The 23554-nt window shown below is 54.2% G+C and overlaps 1 protein-coding gene across 1 annotated transcript; it reads right to left on the bottom strand.

Moving 5' to 3' along the window:
* Positions 1-493: 493 nt before the first annotated feature.
* Positions 494-23380, bottom strand: BOP1 (BOP1 ribosomal biogenesis factor). The gene is made up of 14 exons (XM_056515785.1): positions 23279-23380; positions 19144-19361; positions 18090-18207; positions 16942-17043; positions 15212-15424; positions 13575-13736; positions 12865-12945; positions 12175-12244; positions 10743-10875; positions 9329-9509; positions 6796-7084; positions 6614-6698; positions 3129-3236; positions 494-1898 (listed from the first exon to the last, which is right to left on the bottom strand). The coding sequence occupies exons 1-14, from the start codon at positions 23378-23380 to the stop codon at positions 1745-1747; spliced, it is 2016 nt and encodes a 671-aa protein (XP_056371760.1). The 3' UTR covers positions 494-1744.
* Positions 23381-23554: the final 174 nt, after the last annotated feature.

Below are 23554 nucleotides of genomic sequence, written 5' to 3'. Positions count from 1 at the left end.
TATTGGGGAATTCGGGAACAAAGAGCATGGAAACGTATCCAAAACAATCCTTTATTGAGCGCTGTGAATTCTGATGGTGTTGGATCCCATTGGATCCGTTTGGATCCCAGCGCATTCCTGGCAGGAAGGTCAGGTGTAGGGAATGGGAATATTGGGGAATTCGGGACACCAAGAATCGTATCCAAAAAAAGCCTTTATTGAACACTGGGAATTCCGATGGCGGTGGATCCCGTTGGATCCCTTTGGATCTGGTTGGATCCCTCTGGATGTCCGCACATTCCCAGCGGGAATGTCAGGTGTAGGGAATGGGAATATTGGGAAATTCGGGAACAAAGAGCCTGGGACCGTATCCAAAACAATCTTTTATTGAGGGCCGTGAATTCCCACGGTGTTGGATCCTGCTGGATCCCGTTGGATCCGGTTGGATCCCGGCGGGAGTGTCAGGTGTAGGGAATGGGAATATTGGGGAATTCAGGACACCAAGAGCCCAGGACCATATCCAAAACAATCCTTTATTGAGGGCCGTGAATTCCCACGGTGTTGGATCCCTTTGGATCCATTTGGATCTGGCCGGATCCCGTTGGATCCCGGCGGGAGTGTCAGGTGTAGGGAATGGGAATATTGGGGAATTCAGGACACCAAGAGCCCGGTACTGTATCCAAAACAATCCTTTATTAAGGGCTGTGAGTTCCCATGGCGTTGGATCCATTTGGATCCCGGTTGGATCCGGCTGGATCCGTTTGGATCCCGGGTGTTGATCAGGTGTAGAGGCGCACGGTGCCGTCAGTGCCCGAGGAGAAGAGCCAGGGCTGCTGCGGGTGGAAGGATCCCTTTGGATCGGGTTGGGTTGGGTTGGATCGGGTTGGATCTGGTTGGATCCCGTTGGATCCCGGTTGGATCCCGGTTGGATCCCGGGTGTTGGTCAGGTGTAGAGGCGCACGGTGCCGTCGGCGCCCGAGGAGAAGAGCCAGGGCTGCTGCGGGTGGAAGGATCCCTTTGGATTGGGTTGGATTGGGTTGGATCTGGTTGGATCCCGTTGGATCCCGGCTGGATCCATTGGATCCATTGGATCCCGGGTGTTGATCAGGTGTAGAGGCGCACGGTGCCGTCGGCGCCCGAGGAGAAGAGCCAGGGCTGCTGCGGGTGGAAGGATCCCTTTGGATTGGGTTGGATCGGGTTGGGTTGGGTTGGATTGGGTTGGATCTGGTTGGATCCCGTTGGATCCCGTTGGATCCATTGGATCCCGGGCGTTGATCAGGTGTAGAGGCGCACGGTGCCGTCGGCGCCCGAGGAGAAGAGCCAGGGCTGCTGCGGGTGGAAGGATCCCTTTGGATCGGGTTGGATCGGGTTGGATCGGGTTGGATCCTGGTTGGATCCCGTTGGATCCTGTTGGATCCAGCCGGATCCCGGCCCGTTGATCAGGTGTAGAGGCGCACGGTGCCGTCGGCGCCCGAGGAGAAGAGCCAGGGCTGCTGCGGGTGGAAGGATCCCTTTGGATAGGGTTGGATCGGGTTGGATCGGGTTGGGTTGGGTTGGATCCCGTTGGATCCCGTTGGATCCCGGTGGATCCTGGCCCGTTGATCAGGTGTAGAGGCGCACGGTGCCGTCGGCGCCTGAGGAGAAGAGCCAGGGCTGCTGCGGGTGGAAGGATCCCTTTGGATGGGGTTGGATCAGGTTGGATCTGGTTGGATCTGGTTGGATCCCGGTTGGATCCCGTTGGATCCATTGGATCCTGGCCCGTTGATCAGGTGTAGAGGCGCACGGTGCCGTCGGCGCCCGAGGAGAAGAGCCAGGGCTGCTGCGGGTGGAAGGCGACGTCGAGCACGCCCAGGTCGAGCGCGGGCGCGTGGCCCTTGAGCACCTTGAGCGGCACCAGCAGCGGGTTCTGCAGCAGGTCACTGCGGGAAGGAGGGAATTCCAACAGTGGGAACAGGAATTCCCACTGGGAACCGGAATTGTGACAGCTGGGACGGGAATTCCGACAGCGGGAACGGGAATTCTGACTGGGAACGGGAATTCTGACTGGGAACGGGAATTGTGACAGCGGGAATGGGAATTGTGACTGGGAACGGGAATTCTGACTGGGAATGGGAATTGTGACAGCAGGGAAATGGGAATTCTGACTGGAACGGGAATTCTGACTGGGAATGGGAATACCGACTGGGAACGGGAATTCTGACAGCGGGGACGGGAATTCAGACTGGGAACAGGAATTCTGACGGGGAAATGGGAATTCTGACTGGGAACAGGAATTCCCACTGGGAACAGGAATTCTGACTGGGAACGGGAATTCTGACAGCGGGAATGGGAATTCTGACTGGGAATGGGAATTCTGACAAGGAACGGTTATTCTGACTGGGAGTGGGAATTCCAACAGCAAGAATGGGAATTCTGACAGTGGGAATGGGAATTCCAGCAGAGAATTGGAATTCTGACAGGGAATGGGAATTCCGACAGTAGGAATGGGAATTCCGACAGCGGGAATGGGAATTCTGACTGGGAACAGGAATTGTGACAGTGGGATTGGGAATTCTGACAGTGGGAATGGCAATTCTGACAGGGAATGGGAATTCTGAAAGTGGGAATGGGAATTCATGGGAATTTCAAGAACAAATCCCGTAAATCCCATCACTAAATGCCGTAAATCCCATAAATAAATCCCATAAATCCCATAAATGAATCCTACAAATGCCACCAATAAATCACATCAATATATCCCATAAACAAATCCCATAAATAAATCCCATCAATAAATCCCATAAATAAATACTACAAATAAATCCCATATAAACAAATCCCACATAAATAAATCCCACCAATATATCCCATCAATAAACCCCAAAAATCCCTTTAACAAATCCCATAAATAAATCCCATCAAGGAATACTGCAAATCCCATAAATCAATCCCATCAATATATCCCATAAGCAAATCCCACATGAACAAATCCCAACCAAATCCCATCAACAAATCCCACGCCGACAAATCCCATCAATAAATCCCATCCCTCCCATCAATCCCATCAATGAACCCCATCAATAAATCCCATGAATAAATAAATAAACCCCATCAATCCCCTGAATAAATCCCATATGAGCAGATCCCAGGGATTTGATCAGCCCCGGTACCTGTACACCATCCCGTGGCAGACGATGACGGTGCCGTCGTCGGAACCGGACGCGAACAGCGGGTACCGGCGGTGGAACGCCACGGAGCGCAGGGCACGGCGGTGGTGACTGCGGGAATAACCGGGAATAACACCGGGAATAACACCGGGAATACCAGGGATAACACCGGGATAAACTGGGAATAACGGGGAATTGGTGATGGGCACCGGCGGTGGAACGCCACGGAGCGCAGGGCACGGCGGTGGTGACTGCGGGAACAACCGGGAATAACCGGGAATAACACCGGGAATAACACCAGGGATAACAGGGATAACACCGGGATAAACTGGGAATAGCAGGGAATTGGTGATGGGTACCGGTGGTGGAACGCCACGGAGCGCAGGGCACGGCGGTGGTGACTGCGGGAACAACCGGGAATAACCAGGGATAACACCGGGAATAACACCGGGAATAACCAGGGATAACACTGGGAATAATCAGGGATAACGCCGGGATAAACTGGGAATAACGGGGAATTGGTGATGGGTACCGGCGGTGGAACGCCACGGAGCGCAGGGCACGGCGGTGGTGACTGCAGGAACAACATAACCAGGAATAACACCGGGAATAACACTGGGAATAACCGGGAATAACAGGGATAAACTGGGAATAACACCGGGAATAACTGGGATGAACCGGGAATAACACCGGGAATAACCAGGGATAACACTGGGAATAACCAGGGATAACACCAGGATAAACTGGGAATAACGGGGAATTGGTGATGGGTACCGGCGGTGGAACGCCACGGAGCACAGGGCACGGCGGTGGTGACTGCGGGAACAACCGGGAATAACCAGGAATAACACTGGGAATAATCAGGGATAACACCGGGAATAACACTGGGATAAACTGGGATAACCGGGATAAACTGGGAATAACACTGGGATAAACTGGGAAAATGACACTGGGAAAAACCAGGAATAACACCGGGAATAACACTGGGAATAACACTGGGATAAACCAGGAACAATACTGGCAATAACACTGGGATAAACTGGGAATAACACTGGGAATAACACTGGAAATAACCGGGAATAACTGGGAATAACCGGGAATAATTGGGAACTGAGAATAACACTGGGATAAACTGGGAAAATGACATTGGGATAAACTGGAAATAACACTGGGAATGACGCTGGGATAAAACAGGAATCAGCAATGGGAAAAACTGGGATAAACTGGGAATTGGTGATGGGTACTGGTGGTGGAACACCACGGAGTTCAGGGCATGGCGGTGTTGGCGGGAATAACACCAGGATAAACTGGGAATAACCAGGAATAACTGGGAATAACACCGGGAATAATACCAGGATAAACCAGGAATAACACTGGGAATAACCGGGAATAATCAGGATAAAGTGGGAATAACACTGGGAATAACACTGGGAAAATGACACTGAGAAAAATCGGGAATAACACCAGGAATAACACCAAGATAAACCAGGAATAACCGGGAATCAGCAACAGGGAAAACCAGAATAGGACATGGGATAAACCGGGATAACTGTCAATCAGCCATGCGGAAAACCAGGATAACCGGGAATAACAGGGAATAATCAGGAAAAACCGGTATGGCAGATGGGATAAACCAGGATAATGATACTGGGAATCAGCAACAGGAAAACTGGGATAATGGGATAACTGAGAATCAGCAATGGGAAAAATGGGATAATGGAATAATCGGGAATTGACGACGGGAACACCAGGATAATGGAAAAACCGGGATAACCGGGAATCGGCAACGGGAAAAACTGGGAATTGGCAACAGAAAAACCAAGATAGGATATGGGATAAACCGGGAATTAGCAACGGGAACACCAGGATAACCGGGAATTGGCAATGGGAGAAATGGGATAATGAAGTAACTGGGATAACTGGGAATCGGCACAGGAAAACCAGGATAGCAACACGGGATAACCGGGAATTGGCAACGGGAACACCGGGATAATGGAATAACCGGGATAGCGACAGAGGAAAAACTGGGATAAATGCCCAGGAAAACCGGGATAACAACACAGGATAATGGGATAACTGCCGGGGAATCAGCAATGGGAAAAACTGGGATAAACGGGAATAACCGGGAATTGGCAACGGGAAAAACCAGGATAGGACATGGGAAACCAGGATAATGGAATAACTGGGATAGTAACACCAGGAAATTGGGATAATGACACAGGATAACGGGATAATGACATGGGAAAATCCGGGATAATGACACAGGGAAACCAGGATAACTACCAGGGTAAAACCGGGATAATGGGGGAGAACATGGGAAAAACTGGGATAATGATACGGAATAACAGGGATATCATCTGGGATAACAGAGGATAACCATCAGGCAAAACCCAGGATAATTGCCAGGGAAAAATGGGGATATGGTCGTGGGGAAAACAGGGATAACGACAGGGGAAAAACAGGGATAACCAGGGAAAATGTCTGATAATAACCCGGGATAATGGGAGATAACAACCCAGGAAAAAAACGGGATAATGACCCAGGAGAAGAGGGAAAATGTGGGATAGTGACACAGGATAACAGGGGTAACGGCCCAGGAAAAACCAGGATAACAGCTTGAGATAACAAGGGAAAATGTGGGATAACAACCTGGGATATGGGAGATAAGAGCCTGGAAAAACTGGGATAATGACCCAGGAGAATGAGGGAAAATGTGAGAATAGCCTGAGATAATCTGGGGCAACAGCCCAGGAAAATCTGGGATAACAACCCGGGATAATGAGGGATAACAAGAGAAAATGTAGGATAACAGCCCAGGAAAAACTGGGATAACAACCTGGGAAAAACTTGGATAACAACCCAGGATAATTTGGGATAACAACCCAGGATAATGTGGGTTAACAACCCAGGATAATTTGGGGACACAACCCAGGAAAAACTGGGATAACAACTTGGGAGAACGTGGGATAACAAGGGAAAATGTGGGGTAACAGCCCAGGAAAATTTGGGATAACAGGCCAGGAAAAACTGGGATAACAACTCAGGATAATTTGGGATAACAGCCTGGGATAATGTGGGATAACAACCTGGGAAAAACTGGGACCATGGCCTGGGATAATTTGGGACAACAACCCCAGGGAACACTGGGACAACAACCTGAGAAAAACTGGGATAACAGCCCGGGATAAACTGGGATAAAGACATAGGATAATCTGGGACAAGGACCCGGGATGGTTTAGGTTAACAGTCCACAATAATTTGGGATAACAACCTGGGATAATTTGGGATAACAGCCTGGAATAATTTGGGTAAACAACCAGGATAATTTGGGTTAATGACCCGGGATAACGAAGGAACACGGGTCTCCCACCCCCCACAGAAACCTGGGACACGCTGGGATTGGCAGCTCCTACGACAAGCCGGGAATTCTGAGGAATTCTCCCGGGAAAACAGATCCCACCAGGAATCCCAGGAATGCCAGGACTCACCGGAGCAGCCGGTAGGGCCGCGTGGACAGGTCCAGGTCAAACCAGGCCAGTTTGCTGTCGTAGCTCCCGCAGATCACGTTATCCCCTAGGGAAAAAAAAAAACCAAAAAAAAACCCACCGGGATCAGCGGGACGGCGGCAGATCCCGGGAATCCGGCGGGAATCCCGGCGACCCCCCCGCACCTCCGGGGTGCACGGCCATGCTGGAGATCCACTGGCAGTTGCTCTGCAGCTTCTTGGTGAGCTCCTGGCGCAGCAGGTTGTAGATGCGCACCGAGCGCTGCGAGGCCACCAGGAAGTAGGGCCGGAGCGGGTGGAACTGCACGCACTGGATCATCCCGGGGCTCTTCCGGAACGGATCCTGGCTCCAGCGCCGGCTGCTCTGGTGGATCAGCACCTGCCGGCTGCCGGGGTTCCGCACCACCGACGCCCAGTAGTCGCCCTTGCCGTGCCACGTCACCTGCGTCACTGGCTGGAATGGGAACGGGAATGGGATTGGGGAATGGGATTGGGGTTGGGATCGAGGTGAGATCCCGAGATCCCGACCCTCTGGATCACCACAGTAATCGCCCTTGCCGTGCCACGTCACCTGCGTCACCGGCTGGAATGGGAATGGGAATGGGATTGGGATTGGGATCTGGGTGAGATCCTGAGATCCCGACCCTCTGGATCATCCCAGAGCTCCTTAGGTTGGGATGAGGAATGGGATCCCGAGATCCCGACCCTCTGGATCATCCCAGAGCTCCTTAGGTTGGGATCAGGAATGGGATCAGGAATGGGATCCCGAGATCCCAACCCTCTGGATCACCACTGAGTAATCGCCCTTGCCGTGCCAGGTCACCTGCATCACCGGCTGGGAACGGAATGGGAATGGGATTGGGAATGGGATCTGGGTGAGATGCTGAGATCCCAACCCTCTGGATCACGACAGTAGTCGCCCTTGCCGTGCCACGTCACCTGCGTCACCAGCTGGAATGGGAATGGGAATGGGATTGGGATTGGGATTGGGATCCAGGTGAGATCCTGAGATCCCGACCCTCTGGATCATCCCAGAGCTCCTTAGGTTGGGATCAGGAATGGGATCAGGAATGGGATCCCGAGATCCCGACCCTCTGGATCACCACTGAGTAATCGCCCTTGCCGTGCCACGTCACCTGGGTCACCGGCTGGGAACGGAACGGGAACGGGATTGGGAATGGGATTGGGATCAGGAATAGGATCCAGATGAGATCCTGAGATCCCGATCCTCTGGATTGTTTCAGAGCTCCTCGGGGTGGGAATGGGATCGGAAATGGGATCCAGATGAGATTCCGAGATCCCAACCCTCTGGATTATCCCAGAGCTCTTTGGGATGGGATCGGGAATGGGAATGGGATTGGGATTGGGAATAGGATCTGGTTGAGATCCTGAGATCCCGACCCTCTGGATCACCACAGTAATCGCCCTTGCCGTGCCACGGCACCTGGGTCACCGGCTGGGATGGGAACTGGATTGGGATTGGGAATGGGATCAGGGTGAGATCCCAAGATCCCAATCCCCTGGATCATCCCAGAGCTCCTTGGGATGGGAATGGGATAGGGATCAGGAATGGGATCGAGATGAGATCCTGAGATCCCAACCCTCCAGACCATCCCAGAGCTCCTTGGGATGGGATTGGGAACAGGGAATGGGATTGGGATCCGGGTGAGATCCTGAGATCCCGACCCTCTGGATCACCACAGTAATCGCCCTTGCTGTGCCACGGCACCTGGGTCACCGGCTGGGATGGAAACGGGACTGGGAATGGGATCAGGATTGGGATCTGGGTGAAATCCCAAGATCCCGACCCTCTGGATCATCCCAGAGCTCCTTGGGGTGGGAATGGGAACAGGATTGGGAATGGGATTCAGGTGACACCCTGAGATTCTGATCCACTGGATCATGCCAGAGCTCCTCAGGGTGGGAATGGGAAGAGGAATGGGATCCAGATGAGATTCCAAGATCCCAATCCTCTGGATCCCAACCCTCTGGATCATCCCAGAGCAGCTGCTCATCCCTAGGGACCAGGAAATATGGAATTAAGGGAAATATGGGATCAGGGAATCCTCTGGGATCAGAGAATTCCCCCCAGGAGCTCCTGCTCATCCCTGGGGATTAGGAAATCTGGGATTCAGGGAATTCTGATCCCACCCAAATCCTAGGAATTCCTGATCCCACCCAAATCCTGGGAATGCTGACCACATCCAAATCCCGGGAACTGTGAGCCCACCCAAATCCTGGAAATGCTGATCCTGCCCAAATGCTGGGAATGCTGATCCCACCCAAATCCCAGGAATGCCGACCCCACCCAAATCCCGGGAATTCTGATCCCACCCAAATCCCGGGAATTCCAATTCCACTCAAATCCTGGGAATGCCAATCCCACCCAGATCCTGGGAATGTCAATCCCACCCAAATCCCAGGAATTCCAATCCCACCCAAATCCCAGGAATGCCAATCCCACTCAAATACTGGGAATGTCGATCCCACCCAAATCCTGGGAACGCTGATCCCACCCAGATCCTGGGAATGTCAATCCCACCCAGATCCTGGGAATGTCAATCCCACCCAAATCCCAGGAATGCCAATCCCACTCAAATCCCAGGAATGCCGACCCTATACAAATCCCGGGAATGCCGACCCCACCCAAATCCCGGGAATGCCGACCCCACCCAAATCCCGGGAATTCCGGCCCCACCTTGCCGTGCTCCACCCGCAGCCGGATCCCCTTGCCGCGCTCCTCGGGCCCGGCCGGGACCCAGCGCGCCGGCTGGACCCGCTCCTCCTCCGGAGCCTCCCAGGAATCCAGCAGCTGGTCCGTGGCTGCCACCAGCAGCCGGTCCCCGAGGCCCGGGTTCACCAGGAGCACCTGCTCGTCCCTGGGGACCGGGAAATCCGGGATCAGGGAATACTCTGGGATCAGGGAATTCCCCCCAGGAGCACCTGCTCATCCCTGGGGATTGGGAAATCCGGGATCAGGAGGAATCTGGGATCAGGGAATCCTCTGGGATCAGGGAATTCCCCCCAGGAGCACCTGCTCGTCCCTGGGGATTGGTAAATCTGGGATCAGGGGGAATCTGGGATCACGGAATTCCCCCCAGGAGCACCTGCTCATCCCTGGGGACCGGGAAATCTGGGATCAGGGAATACTCTGGGATCACGGAATTCCCCCCAGGAGCATCTGCTTATCCCTGGGGATCAGGAAATCTGGGATCAGGGATCAGGGAATACTCTGGGATTAGCAAAATCCCCCCAGGAGCACTGATCATCCCTGGGGATTGGTAAATCCGGGATCAGGGAATACTCTGGGATCAGGGAATTCCCCCCAGGAGCAGCTGCTCGTCCCTGGGGATTGGGAAATCCGGGATCAGGGGGAATCTGGGATGAGGGAATTCCCCCCAGGAGCACCTGCTCGTCCCTGGGGATTGGGAAATCTGGGATCAGGGAATCCCCTGGGATCAGGGAATTCCCCCCAGGAGCACCTGCTCGTCCCTGGGGATTGGTAAATCCGGGATCAGGGAATTCCCCCCAGGAGCACCTGCTCGTCCCTGGGGATTGGGAAATCCGGGATCAGGGATCAGGGAATACTCTGGGATCACGGAATTCATCCCAGGAGCAGCTGCTCGTCCCTGGGGACCGGGAAATCCGGGATCAGGGATCAGGGAATACTCTGGGATCAGCAAAATCCCCCCAGGAGCACTGATCATCCCTGGGGATCAGGAAATCTGGGATCAGGGAATCCTCTGGGATCAGGGAATTCCCCCCAGGAGCAGCTGCTCATCCTTGAGGATTGGAAAATGGGGACCAGGGGAGATCTGGTATCAGAGAATCCTCTAGGATTGGGATCAGGATCGGGATGGGGATCAGGATTTGGATCAGGATTGGGATTGGGATCAGGGTCAGGATTGTGAACGGGATCAGGATTAGGACTGGGGATCAGGATCAGGACTGGGATCAGGATTGGGATGGGGATCAGGATCAGGACCGGGATGGGCAAGGGGATCAGGATCAGGATCAGGGATCACTGCGATCTCCAGGCACGCAATGAACCCCGCCAGGGATCCGGGATCTGCCGGAAAAGCGGGAACGATCCGTGGATCCCGGTGACTCACACGGCCACGGCCACCAGGCAGATGCTGGGGTTGGGGTTCCAGGCCACGCTCTTGACCACGGAGCCGACGGGAACGGAGCGGAGGCAGCGCGCGGTGCTCACCTCCCAGAACCGCAGCGAGCCGTCGTCGGAGCCTGGGAGGGACGGAGAACGGCGGGAAAACAATGGGATAACGCGGGATAACAGCGGGATAACGAACAGCGGGAGAACGGCGGGAGAACAGCGGGAGAACGGCGGGAGAACGGCGGGATAACAAACAGCGGGAGAACAGCGGGAGAATAGTGGGAGAACAGCGGGAGTACAAATAAACAGCGGGAGAACAGCGGGAAAACAGCGGGAGAACAAACAGCGGAAGAACAGCGGGAAAACAGCGGGAGAACAGCGGGATAACAGCGGGATAACAGCGGGATAACAGCAGGATAACAGCGGGATAACAAACAGCGGGAGAACAGCGGGAGAACAGCGGGAGAACAGCGGGAGAACAGCGGGATAACAAACAGCGGGATAACAAACAGCGGGAGAACAGCGGGAGAACAGCGGGAGAACAGCGGGAAAACAAACAGCGGGAGAACAGCGGGACAACAGCGGGAAAACAGCGGGATAACAAACAGCGGGAGAACAGCGGGAAAACAAACAGTGGGAGAACAAACAGCGGGAAAACAGCGGGATAACAATGGGATAATGCAGGATAACATGGGATAACAGCGGGATGATGGGATAGAGATGGGAATGGGAAAAATGGGGATGGAATATGGGAATGGGATACTGGGATAATGGAATAATGTGATAATGGGATAGTGGGATAATGGGGAAATGGGAATGCGATATGGGATATGGGAATGGAAATAACGGGAATGGGAAAAATGGGATAGGGATGGGAATAGGATGTGGGAACGGGATAATGGGATAATGGGGATGGGATAATGGGAATGGCAATGGGAATGGGAATGGGGAAATGGGAATGGGGGAATGGGAAGGGGAAAAATGGGGATGAGGTGAGAATGGGATATGGGAATGGAATAATGGGATGAGGATGCGAATGGGAAAAATGGGAATGGGAAAAATGGGATAATGGGAAAAACGGGATAATGGGATAATAGGATAAGGAGAATGGGATAATGGGATAGGGATGGGGATGGGAATGGGGATGGAATATGGGAATGGGGTAATGGGAAAAAATGGGATGATGGGATAACAGCGGGATAACAGCGGGATACTGAGGAATGGGATAATGGGATTGGGATAACGGGATTGGATTCTGGGAAAGGGATAATGGGAATGGGGTTGGGACCCCGGAGCTCCAGAAGTTTTCCAGGAAGAGCTCCGGAGTTTTCCAGGATGGAGCCGATCCCAGGATCCCGCCCCGGAGCCGGGGGGTGGGATTTCCCCGGAGCAGCTCCGTGGGATTTATCCCGGGAATTCCGGATCCGTACCTGACACCAGCCACTGCCCGCTGGGGGCCACGCTCAGGGTCCGCACCAGCCCGGAATGGCCGCGGTAAACCTGGGAAAAATCCCAAAAATCCGGGAATCAGGGACAACCCCGAATCCATCCCTGATGGGAATCCTCGGGAATGGAGGAACTGGGAATGGGAATGGGGATTCCAGCTGGGAATGGGGATTCCAGCCCAGAATTCCAGCTGGGAATGGGGATTCCTGGGAATGGGAATTCCAGCCCATCCCACATCCACAGGGATGGGAATTCCTGGGAATGACGATTCCAGCTGGGAATTCCAGCCATTTCCAGAGGAATATTCCCAAAAATCCCAATCCCAGGCCGTTCCCTCTGCTCATGTCCCTGTTCCTTGGGAGCAGATCCCAAATTCCCACCCTGGATCCCTCCAATCCCAGTTTTCTCCGGGATGAGCCCTCCCAGCTCCCTCAGCCACTCCCAGGAATTCTCTGGAGCCATTCCCAGGAATCCCAGGAATTCTGGAGCTTTTCTGGATTCTCCTCAGCCCCCTTTTTCCAGTGAAATCTGGAAAAATTTCCCATTAATTCCAGCTGGGATCGGCCCCTTTTCCCAGCTTCTCCCGGGAATCCTCGGCCTCATCCCCCTTCCCTGCTCCCCCAAAATCCCGGAATTCCACCAACTCCAGTTGAATATTCCCAAAAATCCCTCACCAGGGCCTGTGTGGTCGGGAAGGGCTGCAGATCCCGCGGCCGGGGAAGTTTGGGAATGAGATCCTCGGGATCCACGTTGACCTGCGGGATGGAAACGACCCCAAATCCAAACTGATCCCAAAATTTCCCAGGAAAACCACCCCCAGTTCCAGGAATCTGGGGGAATCTGGGATCAGGGAACCCTCTGGGATCAGAGAATTCCTCCTTGGAGCAGCTGCTCATCCCTAGGGATTGGGAAACCCGGGATCTGATCCCAGAGACGATCCCAAATCCAAACTGTTCCCAAAACTTCCTGGGAAAACCACTCCCAGTTCTGGTCGGGAATCGGGGAATCTGGGATCAGGGAACATTCTGGGATCAGGGGATTCTCTGGGATCAGGGGAATCTGGGATCAGGGGGAATCTGGGATCAGGGAATTCTCTGGGATCAAGGGAATCTGGGATCAGGGGGAATCTGGGATCAGATTCCCAGGAGCAGCTGCTCATCCCTGGGGATCGTGAAATCTGGGATCAGGGAAATCTGGGATCAGGGGAAATCTGGGATCAGGGAATTCCTCCCAGGAGCAGCTGCTCATCCCTGGGGATCAGGAAATCCAGGATTAGATCCCAAATCCAAACCGTTCCCAAAATCCCCCAGAAAATCCCTCCCAGCTCCAGTCGGGAATTCCCAGCGGCATTCCCGGTGTTTTCCCGGGATTTTGGGGTCCCCACCCGCATCCTGCGCTGGCGGGGGCACAGGTAGAGGTCGAGGCAGCGCTCGAAGCGCTCGTGGATGAAGCGGGAATAGGCGGGGACGGCGCGGAGGCTCCGGAATTTCTGCGGGAGGAAGTTCCGGCGGCGCTCGGCCGGATCCTGCTGCTCCCAGGCCAGCTTCTGCGGGAATTCCGGGAATGTGGGGCGGGAAAAACGGGAACGGGGCAAAGGGGGAAACGGGAATATGGGAATGGGAGAATGGGAAGAATGGGAATGGGATAACGGGAATGGGGAAAATGGGATAAAGGGGAAAACGGGATAATCGGGAATGGGAGAATGGGAAGAATGGGAATGTGATAATGGGGATGGAAATGGGAATGGGAAAATGGGATAAAGGGGAAAACGGGATAATAGGAATTTGAGAATGGGAAGAATGGGAATGGGATAATGGGGATGGGAATGGGAATGGGGAAAATGGGATAAAGGGGAAAATGGGATAAAGGGGAAAATGGGATAATGGGAATGGGATAATGGGGATGGGAATGGGAATGGGGATGGGGAAAATAGGATAAAGGGGAAAATGGGATAATGGGAATATGGGAATGGGAAGAATGGGAATGGGGAAAATGGGATAAAGGGGAAAATGGGATAATGGGAATGGGATAATGGGGATGGGAATGGGAATGGGGAAAATGGGATAAAGGGGAAAACGGGATAATGGGAATATGGGAATGGGAAGAATGGGAATGGGATAATGGGAATGGGAATGAGAATGGGAATGGGGAAAATGGGATAAAGGGGAAAATGGGATAATGGGAATATGGGAATGGGAAGAATGGGAATGGGATAAGGGGAATGAGAATATGGGAATGGGAAAGGGAATGGGAAAAATGGGGATGGAAAAAATGGGAATGGGAAAAATGGGAAAAACGGGATAAAGGGGAAAACGGGACAATGGGAATGGGATAATGGGAATATGAGAATGGGAAGAATGGGAATGGGATAATGGGGATGGGAATTGGAAAAATGGGATAAAGGGGAAAATGGGAATGGGAGAATGGGAAGAATGGGAATGGGAAAAATGGGATAAAGGGGAAAATGGGATAATGGGAATGGGAAGAATGGGAATGGGATAACGGGAATGAGAATATGGGGAAGGGGAATGGGAAAAATGGGGATGGGGAAATGGGAATGGGAAAAAATGGGATAAAGGGGGAAATGGGACAATGGGAATGGGATAATGGGAATGAGAATATGGGGAAGAGGGAATGGGAATGGGAAAAATGGGAATGGAAGTGGGGGGAATGGGAGATGGGATGGGGGAATGGGATTGGGATAATGGGAATAGAATAATGGGGATGAGAATATGTGGAAGGGGGAATGGGAATGAGAATGGGAATGAGAAATGGGGATCTTTCCATCCTCATCTGAATGGGATCTTTCCATCCCCATCCCGTTGGGATCTCTCCATCCCCATCCCACTGGGATCTCTCCATCCCCCCATCCCGAATCTCCCTTCATCCCACAGGCACTGACAATTCCCTTTCTCCCAGGGACGAACCATCCCCCAGATTCCCTGGAAAACCCCTTCCAGACTCCGCCTGATCCCCAGACCCCTCCCTGGAGCCTCCCCCCGGCGTTCCCGGCGCTCCCACCTCCTCGGGGCTGGGCAGGAACTCCGGGGGCGGGTTGTAGGATTCCTCGTGGCCCGGCAGCGGGATTTTGGGAGCGGGGACGTGCATCTTGTGCCTCCCCAGGATGGAGTTGGGATCCTCCTGGGCCCACAGGTCGTAAAAGGTGGGAACGTTCTCCTTGGGCTTGCGGGGCTGGATCCAGCCCATCTTGATGGCGTGGACCAGCTTGGACACCTGCGGGGAATTCCCGCGATTCGGGACGGGAGGTTTTGGGATTTGGGAAGGGGAGGAGTTTTTCCAACTCCTCAGATTTTCCATCCTTCATCCCACCTGGATCTTCCCACCCTCCTCATCCCACCTCGTTTTTTCCAATTCTCCTCAGCTTTTCCACCTTCATCCCATCAACATCTTTCCAATCCCCTCAATCCATTGGGATCTTTCCAATCCTCAATTTTTCAGTCTCCTCATCCCACCTGGATATTTCCATCCTCCCCATTCCACTGGGATCTTTCCCCTCAATCCATTGGGATCTTTCCATCCCCCCAGGATCTTTCCAACCTCATCCCACCAGGATTTTCTTGTTCTCCTCATCCCACTGGGATCTTCCCACCCTCCTCAGCTTTTCCAACCTTCCCATCCCACCTGAATCTTTCCAATCCTCTCAATCCATTTGGATTTTTCCACCTTCTTCAGTTCTTCCTTCCTTCTCATCCCACCAGGATCTTTCCAATCCCCTCCAGATCTCTCCATCCTCCCCATCCCACCTGGATTTTTTCCACTCTCCCCATCCCACCTGGATTTTTTCCATCCTCCCCATCCCACCTGGATTTTTTCTATTCTCCCCATCCCACCTGGATCATTCCAACCTCCCCATCCCACCTGGATTTTTTTTCCATCCTCCCCATTCCATCTGAATTTTTTCCACCCTCCCAAACCCACCTGGATTTTTTTCAACCTCCCCATCCCATCTGGATATTTCCATTCTCTCCATCCCATCTGGATTTTTTCCATCCTCCCCATCCCATCTGGATTTTTTTTCCATCCTCCCCATCCCATCTGGATCTTTCTAATCCTCCTCAGATTTTCCATCCTCCCCATCCCATCTGGATTTTTCCATCCTCCCCATCCCACCTGGATCCTTTTCCATCCTCCCCATCCCACCTGGATTTTTCTCCAATCCCCTCAATCCACTGGGATCTTTCCAACCCTCTTCAGATTGTCCATCCTCCCCATCCCACCTGGATCATTCCATTCTCCCCATCCCATCTGAATTTTTTTCATCCTCTCAAACCCACCTGGATCTTTTTCCATCCTCCCCATCCCATCTGGATTTTTTTCCAACCTCCCCATCCCACCTGGATCTTTTTCCATCCTTCCCATCCCATCTGGATTTTTTTCTATCCTCCCCATCCCACCTGGATCTTTTTCCATCCTCCTCATCCCATCTGGATTTTTCCATCCTTCCCATCCCATCTGGATCCTTTTCCATCCTCCCTGTCCCACCTGGATCATTCCATCCTCCCCATCCCACCTGGATCATTCCATTCTCCCCATCCCATCTGGATTTTTTTTCCATCCTCCCCATCCCACCTGGATCTTTCTAATCCTCCTCAGATTTTCCATCCTCCCCATCCCACCTGGATTTTTTCCATCCTCCCCATCCCACCTGGATTTTTTTCCAATCCCCTCAATCCACTGGGATCTTTCCCCCCCTCCCCCTGGAATTCCCATGGATCTCTCCCTCCCGTCACCTTCTCCTTCTCCACCAGGGAGGGGATGAAGCTCCGTTTGTCCTGGGGCCGGTTGGTCACCGGGTGGATCCGCACCTCGTGGCTGAAGAAATCCACGGACGGCTGGAAAACCGGGAATGCTCAGCCCCGTTCCCACGGGAATTCCGTCCCTGGGGCTTCCCCTTCCAACATTCCCAATGGGAATTCCATCCCTGGGACCTTCCTCTCCTGCATTCCTGGAGGGAATTCCATCCCTGGGACCTCCCCTCCCACATTCCCAATGGGAATTCCATCCCTGGAGCCTCCCCTTGTGCATTCCCAGTGGAAATTCCAGCCCTGGGTCCTCCCCTGGGACATTCCCAATGGAATTCCACCTGCATTCCTCGCAGGAGGAATTTCATCCCTGGAGCCTCCTTTCCCACATTCCCAGTGGGAATTCCATCCCTGGAACCTCCCCTTGGGCATTTCTGGTGTGATTTACATCCCAGGAGCCTCCCCTGGGACATTCCCAGTGGGAATTCCAGCCCTGGAGCCTCCCCTGGGGCATTCCCAGTGGGAATTCCATCCCTGGAGCCTCCCCTTCCAGCATTCCCAGCGGGAATTCTGTCCCTGGGACCTGTCCCTCCCACATTCCTGACGGGAATTCCATCCCTGGGCCCTCCCCTGGGCCATTCCCGTTGGGAATTCTACCCCAAGGTGTCCCCTCCAACATTCCCAGAAGGAATTCTGTCCCTGGGACCTTTCCCTCCCACATTCCTGATGGGAATTCCATCCCTGGGGCTTCCCCTGGGCCATTCCCGCTGGGAATTCCGCCCCCAGGGTGTCCCTTGCACATTCCCAGTGGGAATTCTGTCCCTGGGACCATTCCCTCCCACATTCCCAACAGGAATTCCACACGTGGGCCCTCCCCGGGGCCATTCCCGTTGGGAATTCCACTCCAAGGTGTCCCCTCCCACATTCCTGGTGGGAATTCCTCCCCTGGGACCTTCTCCCAGGCATTCCCAGCAGGAATTCCATCCCCAGGCCCTCATCCCCTACATTCCCAGTAGGAATTCTGCTCCTGGGACCATTCCCTCCCACATTCCCAGTGGGAATTCCATCCCTAGAGTCTCTCCCTCCCACATTCCCGCTGGGAATTCCGCCCCGTTCCGCTCGGGAGTCGCCGTCACCTCGTAGGGGTCGAAGGCGACGTCCCCGAACTGTCCCCGCTGCAGGCGCTGCACCAGCTGCAGCTGCTCCTCGGACAGACGGACATCGGCGCCCGTCTGTCTGTCCTGCACCGTGCGCCTGCAGGGACACACGGACACACGGACAGACGGACAGATGGACACGGGGATGGACACAGGGACACACGGACAGATGGACAGATGGACACAGGGATGGACACACGGACAGACGGACATCGGCGCCCGTCTGTCTGTCCTGAACTGTCCGCCTGCAGGGACACACGGACACGGGGATGGACACACGGACACGGGGACGGACACACGGACACGGGGACACACAGGGACAGACGGACACAGGGACACAGGGATGGACACACGGACACACGGACACATGGACAGACGGACACGGGGATGGACAGACAGACACAGGGATGGACACAGGGACATCAGCCCCAGTCGGTCTGTCCTGCACCGTCCACCTGGACAGATGGACACAGGGATGGACACAGGGACAGATAGACAGACGGACACAGGGACAGACGGACATTGGCCCCAGTCCACCTGGACAGATGGACACACGGATGGACAAACGGACACAGGAATTGTTGGGATTCAGAAGGATTTTTGGGATGGGGACAGGGATGCAGAGGGATTTTTGGAATCAGGGATTTTTGGGATATGGGACAGGGATTCAGAAGGATTTTTGGGATGGGGACAGGGATGCAGAGGGATTTTTGGGAATCAGGGATTTTCGGGATGGGGACAGGGATGCAGAAGGATTTTCGGGATGGGGACAGGGATGCAGAGGGATTTTTGGAATCAGGGATTTTTGGGATATGGGACAGGGATGCAGAGGGGTTTTCGGGATGGGGACAGGGATGCAGAAGGATTTTCGGGAATCACCCTCAGGAAAGCTCCAGAACCCCAAATCCCGGGAATCTGAGCAACTCCAAGCCCACAAAAATCCCACAAAACCCAGGAAATCCCGGAATGCTCTGGGATCTGCGGGCTCAGGGGGCGGCTCCTGCCACCCCGGGTTTTTCCAGGAATTCCTCACCAGTATTCCGGGTTTTCCATCTTCTCCAGGAACAGGTCCAGCTCGTCCTTGCTCCGCAGGGGTTTGTAGATCCTCCTCCCGTCCAGGTCGTAGCCGACGTGCGGGAAATCCTGGTACCATTCCATGGGAATGTTCCCCACCGTGTTCCGGATGTCCTGGGGAAAGAACAGCGGGAGGAGGGTCAGGGAGCTCCTGGGAATCCCTGGGAATTCCTGGGGAAAAGGGTCAGGGGATTACAGGGAATTCCTGGGGAAAAGGGTCAGGGGGTTCCAGGGAATTCCTGGGGAAAAGGGTCAGGGAGTTCCTGGGAATCCCTGGGAATTCCTGGGGAAAAGGGTCAGGGAGCTCCTGGGAATCCCTGGGAATTCCTGGGGAAAAGGGTCAGGGAGTTCCTGGGAATTCCAGGGGAAAAGGGTGCAGGAATTCCTGGGAAATCCCGGGGAAAAGGGTCAGGGAGTTCCTGGGAATTCCTGGGAAAAAGGGTCAGGGAGTTCCTGGGAATCCCTGGGAATTCCTGGGGGAAAGGGTCAGGGAATTCCAGGGAATCCCTGGGGAAAAGGGTCAGGGAATTCCAAGGAGTCCCTGGGAATTCCTGGGGAAAAGGGTCAGGGCAGGGCAAGGAATTCCAGGGAAAAAGAGTGAGGGAATTCCTGGGAAATCATGGGGAAAAGGGTCAGGGAATTCCAGGGAAATCTTGGACAAAAGGGTGAAGGAATTCCACGGGAAAAGGGTGAGGAAATTCCAGGGAATTCCTGAGGAAAAGGGATAGGGCAGGGTGGGGAATTCCTGGGGAAAAAGGTAAGATAATTCCAGAGAAATCCCTGGAGAAATTCCAGGAAATCCTTCGGGAAAAGGGTGAGGGAATTTCTGGGAATTCCAGGGGAAAAGGGTAAAGGAATTCCTGAGAATCCCTGGGGAAAAGGGACAGGGAATTCCAGGGAAAAGATTAAGGGAATTCCAGGGAATCCCCAGGGAAAAGGGTCAGGGAGTTCCGGGGAATCCCTGGAGAAATTCTAGGGAATCCTTGGGGAAAAGGTGAGGGAATTCCTGGGAATTCCAGGAAAAAATGGTCAGGGAATTCCTGGGAATTACTGGGGGAAAGGGTGAGGGAATTCCAGGGAATCCAAAAGTGGGAAGGGGAGGAATCCCAGGGATCCAAAGGATCCACAGATTTTGGCTGTGATCCCAAAGATTTTGGGACTCCTGCACCCCCAAACTCTGACCAGGATCATCTCTGTGTCCCTGGCTGCAATTCCATGGATTTTGGCTGCAGTTCCAGGGATTTTGAGACTCCCTGTGCCCCCGACCATCTCCGTGTCCCTGGCTCCGATTCCATAAATTCTGAACACAATCCCACAGATTTTGGCCACAATCCCACAGATTTTGGCTGTGATCCCACAAATTTTGGGACTCCCTGAGCCCCCAAACTCTGACCAGGATCATCTCCACATCCCTGCCTGCAATTCCATGGATTTTGGCTGTAATTCCATGGATTTTGACCATGATCCCACAGATCCTGGCCACAATCCCACAGATTTTGGCCACAATCCCACAGATTTTGGCTGTGATCCCACAGATTTTGGGACTCCCTGAGCCCCCAAACTCTGACCAGGATCATCTCCACATCCCTGGCTGCAATTCCATGGATTTTGGCTGCAATTCCATGGATTTTGAGACTCCCTGTGCCCCCGACCATCTCCGTGTCCCTGGCTGCAATTCCACAAATTTTGGCCACGATCCCACAGATTTTGGCTGTGATCCCACAGATTTTGGGACTCCCTGCACCCCCAGACTCTGACCAGGATCATCTCCGTGTCCCTGGCTGCAATTCCATGGATTTCGGCTGCAATTCCAGGGATTTTGAGACTCCCTGTGCCCCCGACCATCTCCGCGTCCCTGGCTGCGATTCCATCAATCCTGGCTGTGATCCCACAGATTTTGGCTGTGATCCCACAGATTTTGGGACTCCCTGAGCCCCCAGACTCTGACCAGGATCATCTCCGTGTCCCTGCCTGCAATTCCAGGGATTTTGGCTGCAATTCCATGGATTTTGAGACTCCCTGTGCCCCCGACCATCTCTGTGTCCCTGGCTCCGATTCCACAAATTTTGGCCACAATCCCACAGATTTTGGCTGTGATCCCATGAATTTTGGGACTCCCTGTGCCCCCAAACTCTGACCAGGATCATCTCCGTATCCCTGCCTGCAATTCCATGGATTTTGGCTGCAATTCCATGGATTTTGAGACTCCCTGTGCCCCCGACCATCTCCGCGTCCCTGGCTGCGATTCCATCAATCCTGGCCGCGATCCCACCGATCCTGGCCGCCATCCCACACATTTTAACCACAACCCCCAAACTTTTAACCACATTTCCCCCCCTCCCCGCAGCCCCCCGGTCCGGACCCCCCCAGTGCCCCCCCCCCCATCCCCGGGCCGGGATCGCTCCCAGCCCGCGCCGCGTTTCCCGGGAATTCTGCCGGCGGTTCTGCGGGATCGCTCCCGGCGCTAAGCGAAAGCAGATGGGCCCGGGAGCTTCCAGAGGGGATGACAGAGGTTGGATTTCGGAAGCTGCCGAGACGGGGATTAAGTGCGGGAGCGCACGGAAGGTGCCGCGCTCCGGCCGGGAATGAACCTCCCGCGAGGAGCTCCTGGGAGGCGCCGCTGGAGAAGCGGGGGGAGCTCAGGAAAAACTCGGGAAAACGGGGAAAAAAGGGCTCGGGAGAAACGGCGGTGCTGGGATTTTTGGGGTTTTGGTTTTGTTTTTTTTCTCCAGGTGGAAATGTTTTTCCACATGGGTGGGGGGGGTGTGGGATAATCCCCGTGGAGTTTGGGGGGTGGGGTAAGCGAGGAGATGAGGGAATTCCCGGTTTTTTGGGGTTTAGGGATGGCTCGGGATACTCGGGATTTCATGGGATGGATGCTGGGAATCCCAGGAGACCCCAGAACTTTTTTTTCCAAGTTTTTTTTTTTTTTTTTGTGGGAGAGTTGCTGGGGGTTTGGGGTGCAGCACCCAGGGAAAGGTTTTACGGGATTTTGGGAAAAAATTCCTGCCCGGCAGAGAATTCCCGAAGAATCCCAGGAGCTGCCCCATGGAACGGGACACCTGACACCCTCTGGAATTCCCCAGTTCCATCCCGGCTCCCCCTGGAATTCCAGCAAACCCCAGCGGCGGCTCCTCAAGGGTTAATTCCCGATTCCCTCCCGCCCCCGGGATTTTGGGATGAATCCCAATTCCCAGCCGGAATCCCGCGGGAATGCCAGAGGAGGGGGGACGGGGATAACGCCAGCACGGAAAATCCTCCGGGAATCCTCGGGGATTTCGGGACGGGATCCAGCGGGACACCGGGAATGGAAATTCCAGAGGGATCCCAGAATTCCCCCCCCCGCCCCACCCCCGCTGATTTTTGGGATCGGGATAAAGGAATTTTTGGGGAAAGCAGCGGCGGGTCCTGAGCGGGGGGGGGGGAAAAATTCCAGAGGGATCCCAAAATCCCCGCCCTCCCCCGCGGCAGCTCCGCTGAGCTTTGGGATCGGAAAAAGGGAATTTATGAGGAAAACAGGTCGGGGGCGAAAGGAAAAGCGGGGAAGGGGTTAAGGCCGGGCTGGCTGCAGGGTGAGCTCAGGTAGGCCGGGCCTGGGGCTCCCCTTTCCGAGGGCTCCGGGGGAGGGGCCGCGCCGCCCATTCCCGCCGCTATAAAAATCCCAAAATTCCAGCCCGCGGCTCCCGCAGGACGCGCACGTGCGCCGGGAGCGCCGGCGAGCCCGAAAACCGGGAATAAACCGGGAATAAACCGGGAATAAACCGGGAAATAAACCGGGACCAAAGCTCCCAAAACCGGCATCAACCCCCCCAAAAAAAAAGAACAAAAAACCAACTCCAAAAACCGAGCTAAACCCGCCATCAAAACACCGGCGTAAAACCGGGAACAGATCTCCAACCCTATAAAAAAATCGGGATCGCAGCTCCAAACGCCGGGATAACAGCGGGATGGAATCATGAGAGCCATGAGCTGAGCATCCCCGCTTTTCCAGCGGCAATTCCTGGTATTTTCCAGCGGCAATTCCCAGGTTTTTTTCCAGCGGCATTCCCGTTTTTCCAGCGGCAATTCCCAGGTTTTTTCCAGCGGCAATTCACGGCTTTTCCAGCGGCAATTCCCGGCTTTTCCAGCGGTAATTCCCGGCTTTTCCAGCGGCACTCCCGGTTTCTCCAGCGGCACTCCCGTTTCTCCAGCGGCATTCCCGGTTCTTCCAGCTTCATTCCCGGTTTCTCCAGCGGCATTCCCGGCTTTTCCAGCGGCATTCCCGGCTTTTCCAGCGGCATTCCCGTTTCTCCAGCGGCATTCCCGCTTCTTCCAGCGGCACTCCCGGTTCTTCCAGCGGCATTCCCGGTATTTTCCAGCGGCACTCCCGC

The sequence above is a fragment of the Oenanthe melanoleuca genome, unplaced genomic scaffold (assembly GCF_029582105.1).
Source record: "Oenanthe melanoleuca isolate GR-GAL-2019-014 unplaced genomic scaffold, OMel1.0 S078, whole genome shotgun sequence".
NCBI lineage: Eukaryota > Metazoa > Chordata > Aves > Passeriformes > Muscicapidae > Oenanthe > Oenanthe melanoleuca.
The sequence above is the reverse complement of the archived record's forward strand: the minus strand, read 5'-3'. Positions and strand labels throughout refer to the sequence as shown.

Bases quoted from the DNA above. Each gene is read 5' to 3' on its own strand.
- BOP1 (XM_056515785.1), bottom strand. From the start codon at position 23,380: ATGCCGCTGGAGAAACGGGAGTGCCGCTGGAGAAACCGGGAGTGCCGC. The intron at 10,876-12,174 runs GTACGGATCCGG...CGTCCCTCCCAG, and splicing joins CGGGCAGTGGCTGGTGTCAG to GCTCCGACGACGGCTCGCTG. The intron at 1,899-3,128 runs GTACCGGGGCTG...TCCTTCCCGCAG, and splicing joins TGCCACGGGATGGTGTACAG to TGACCTGCTGCAGAACCCGC.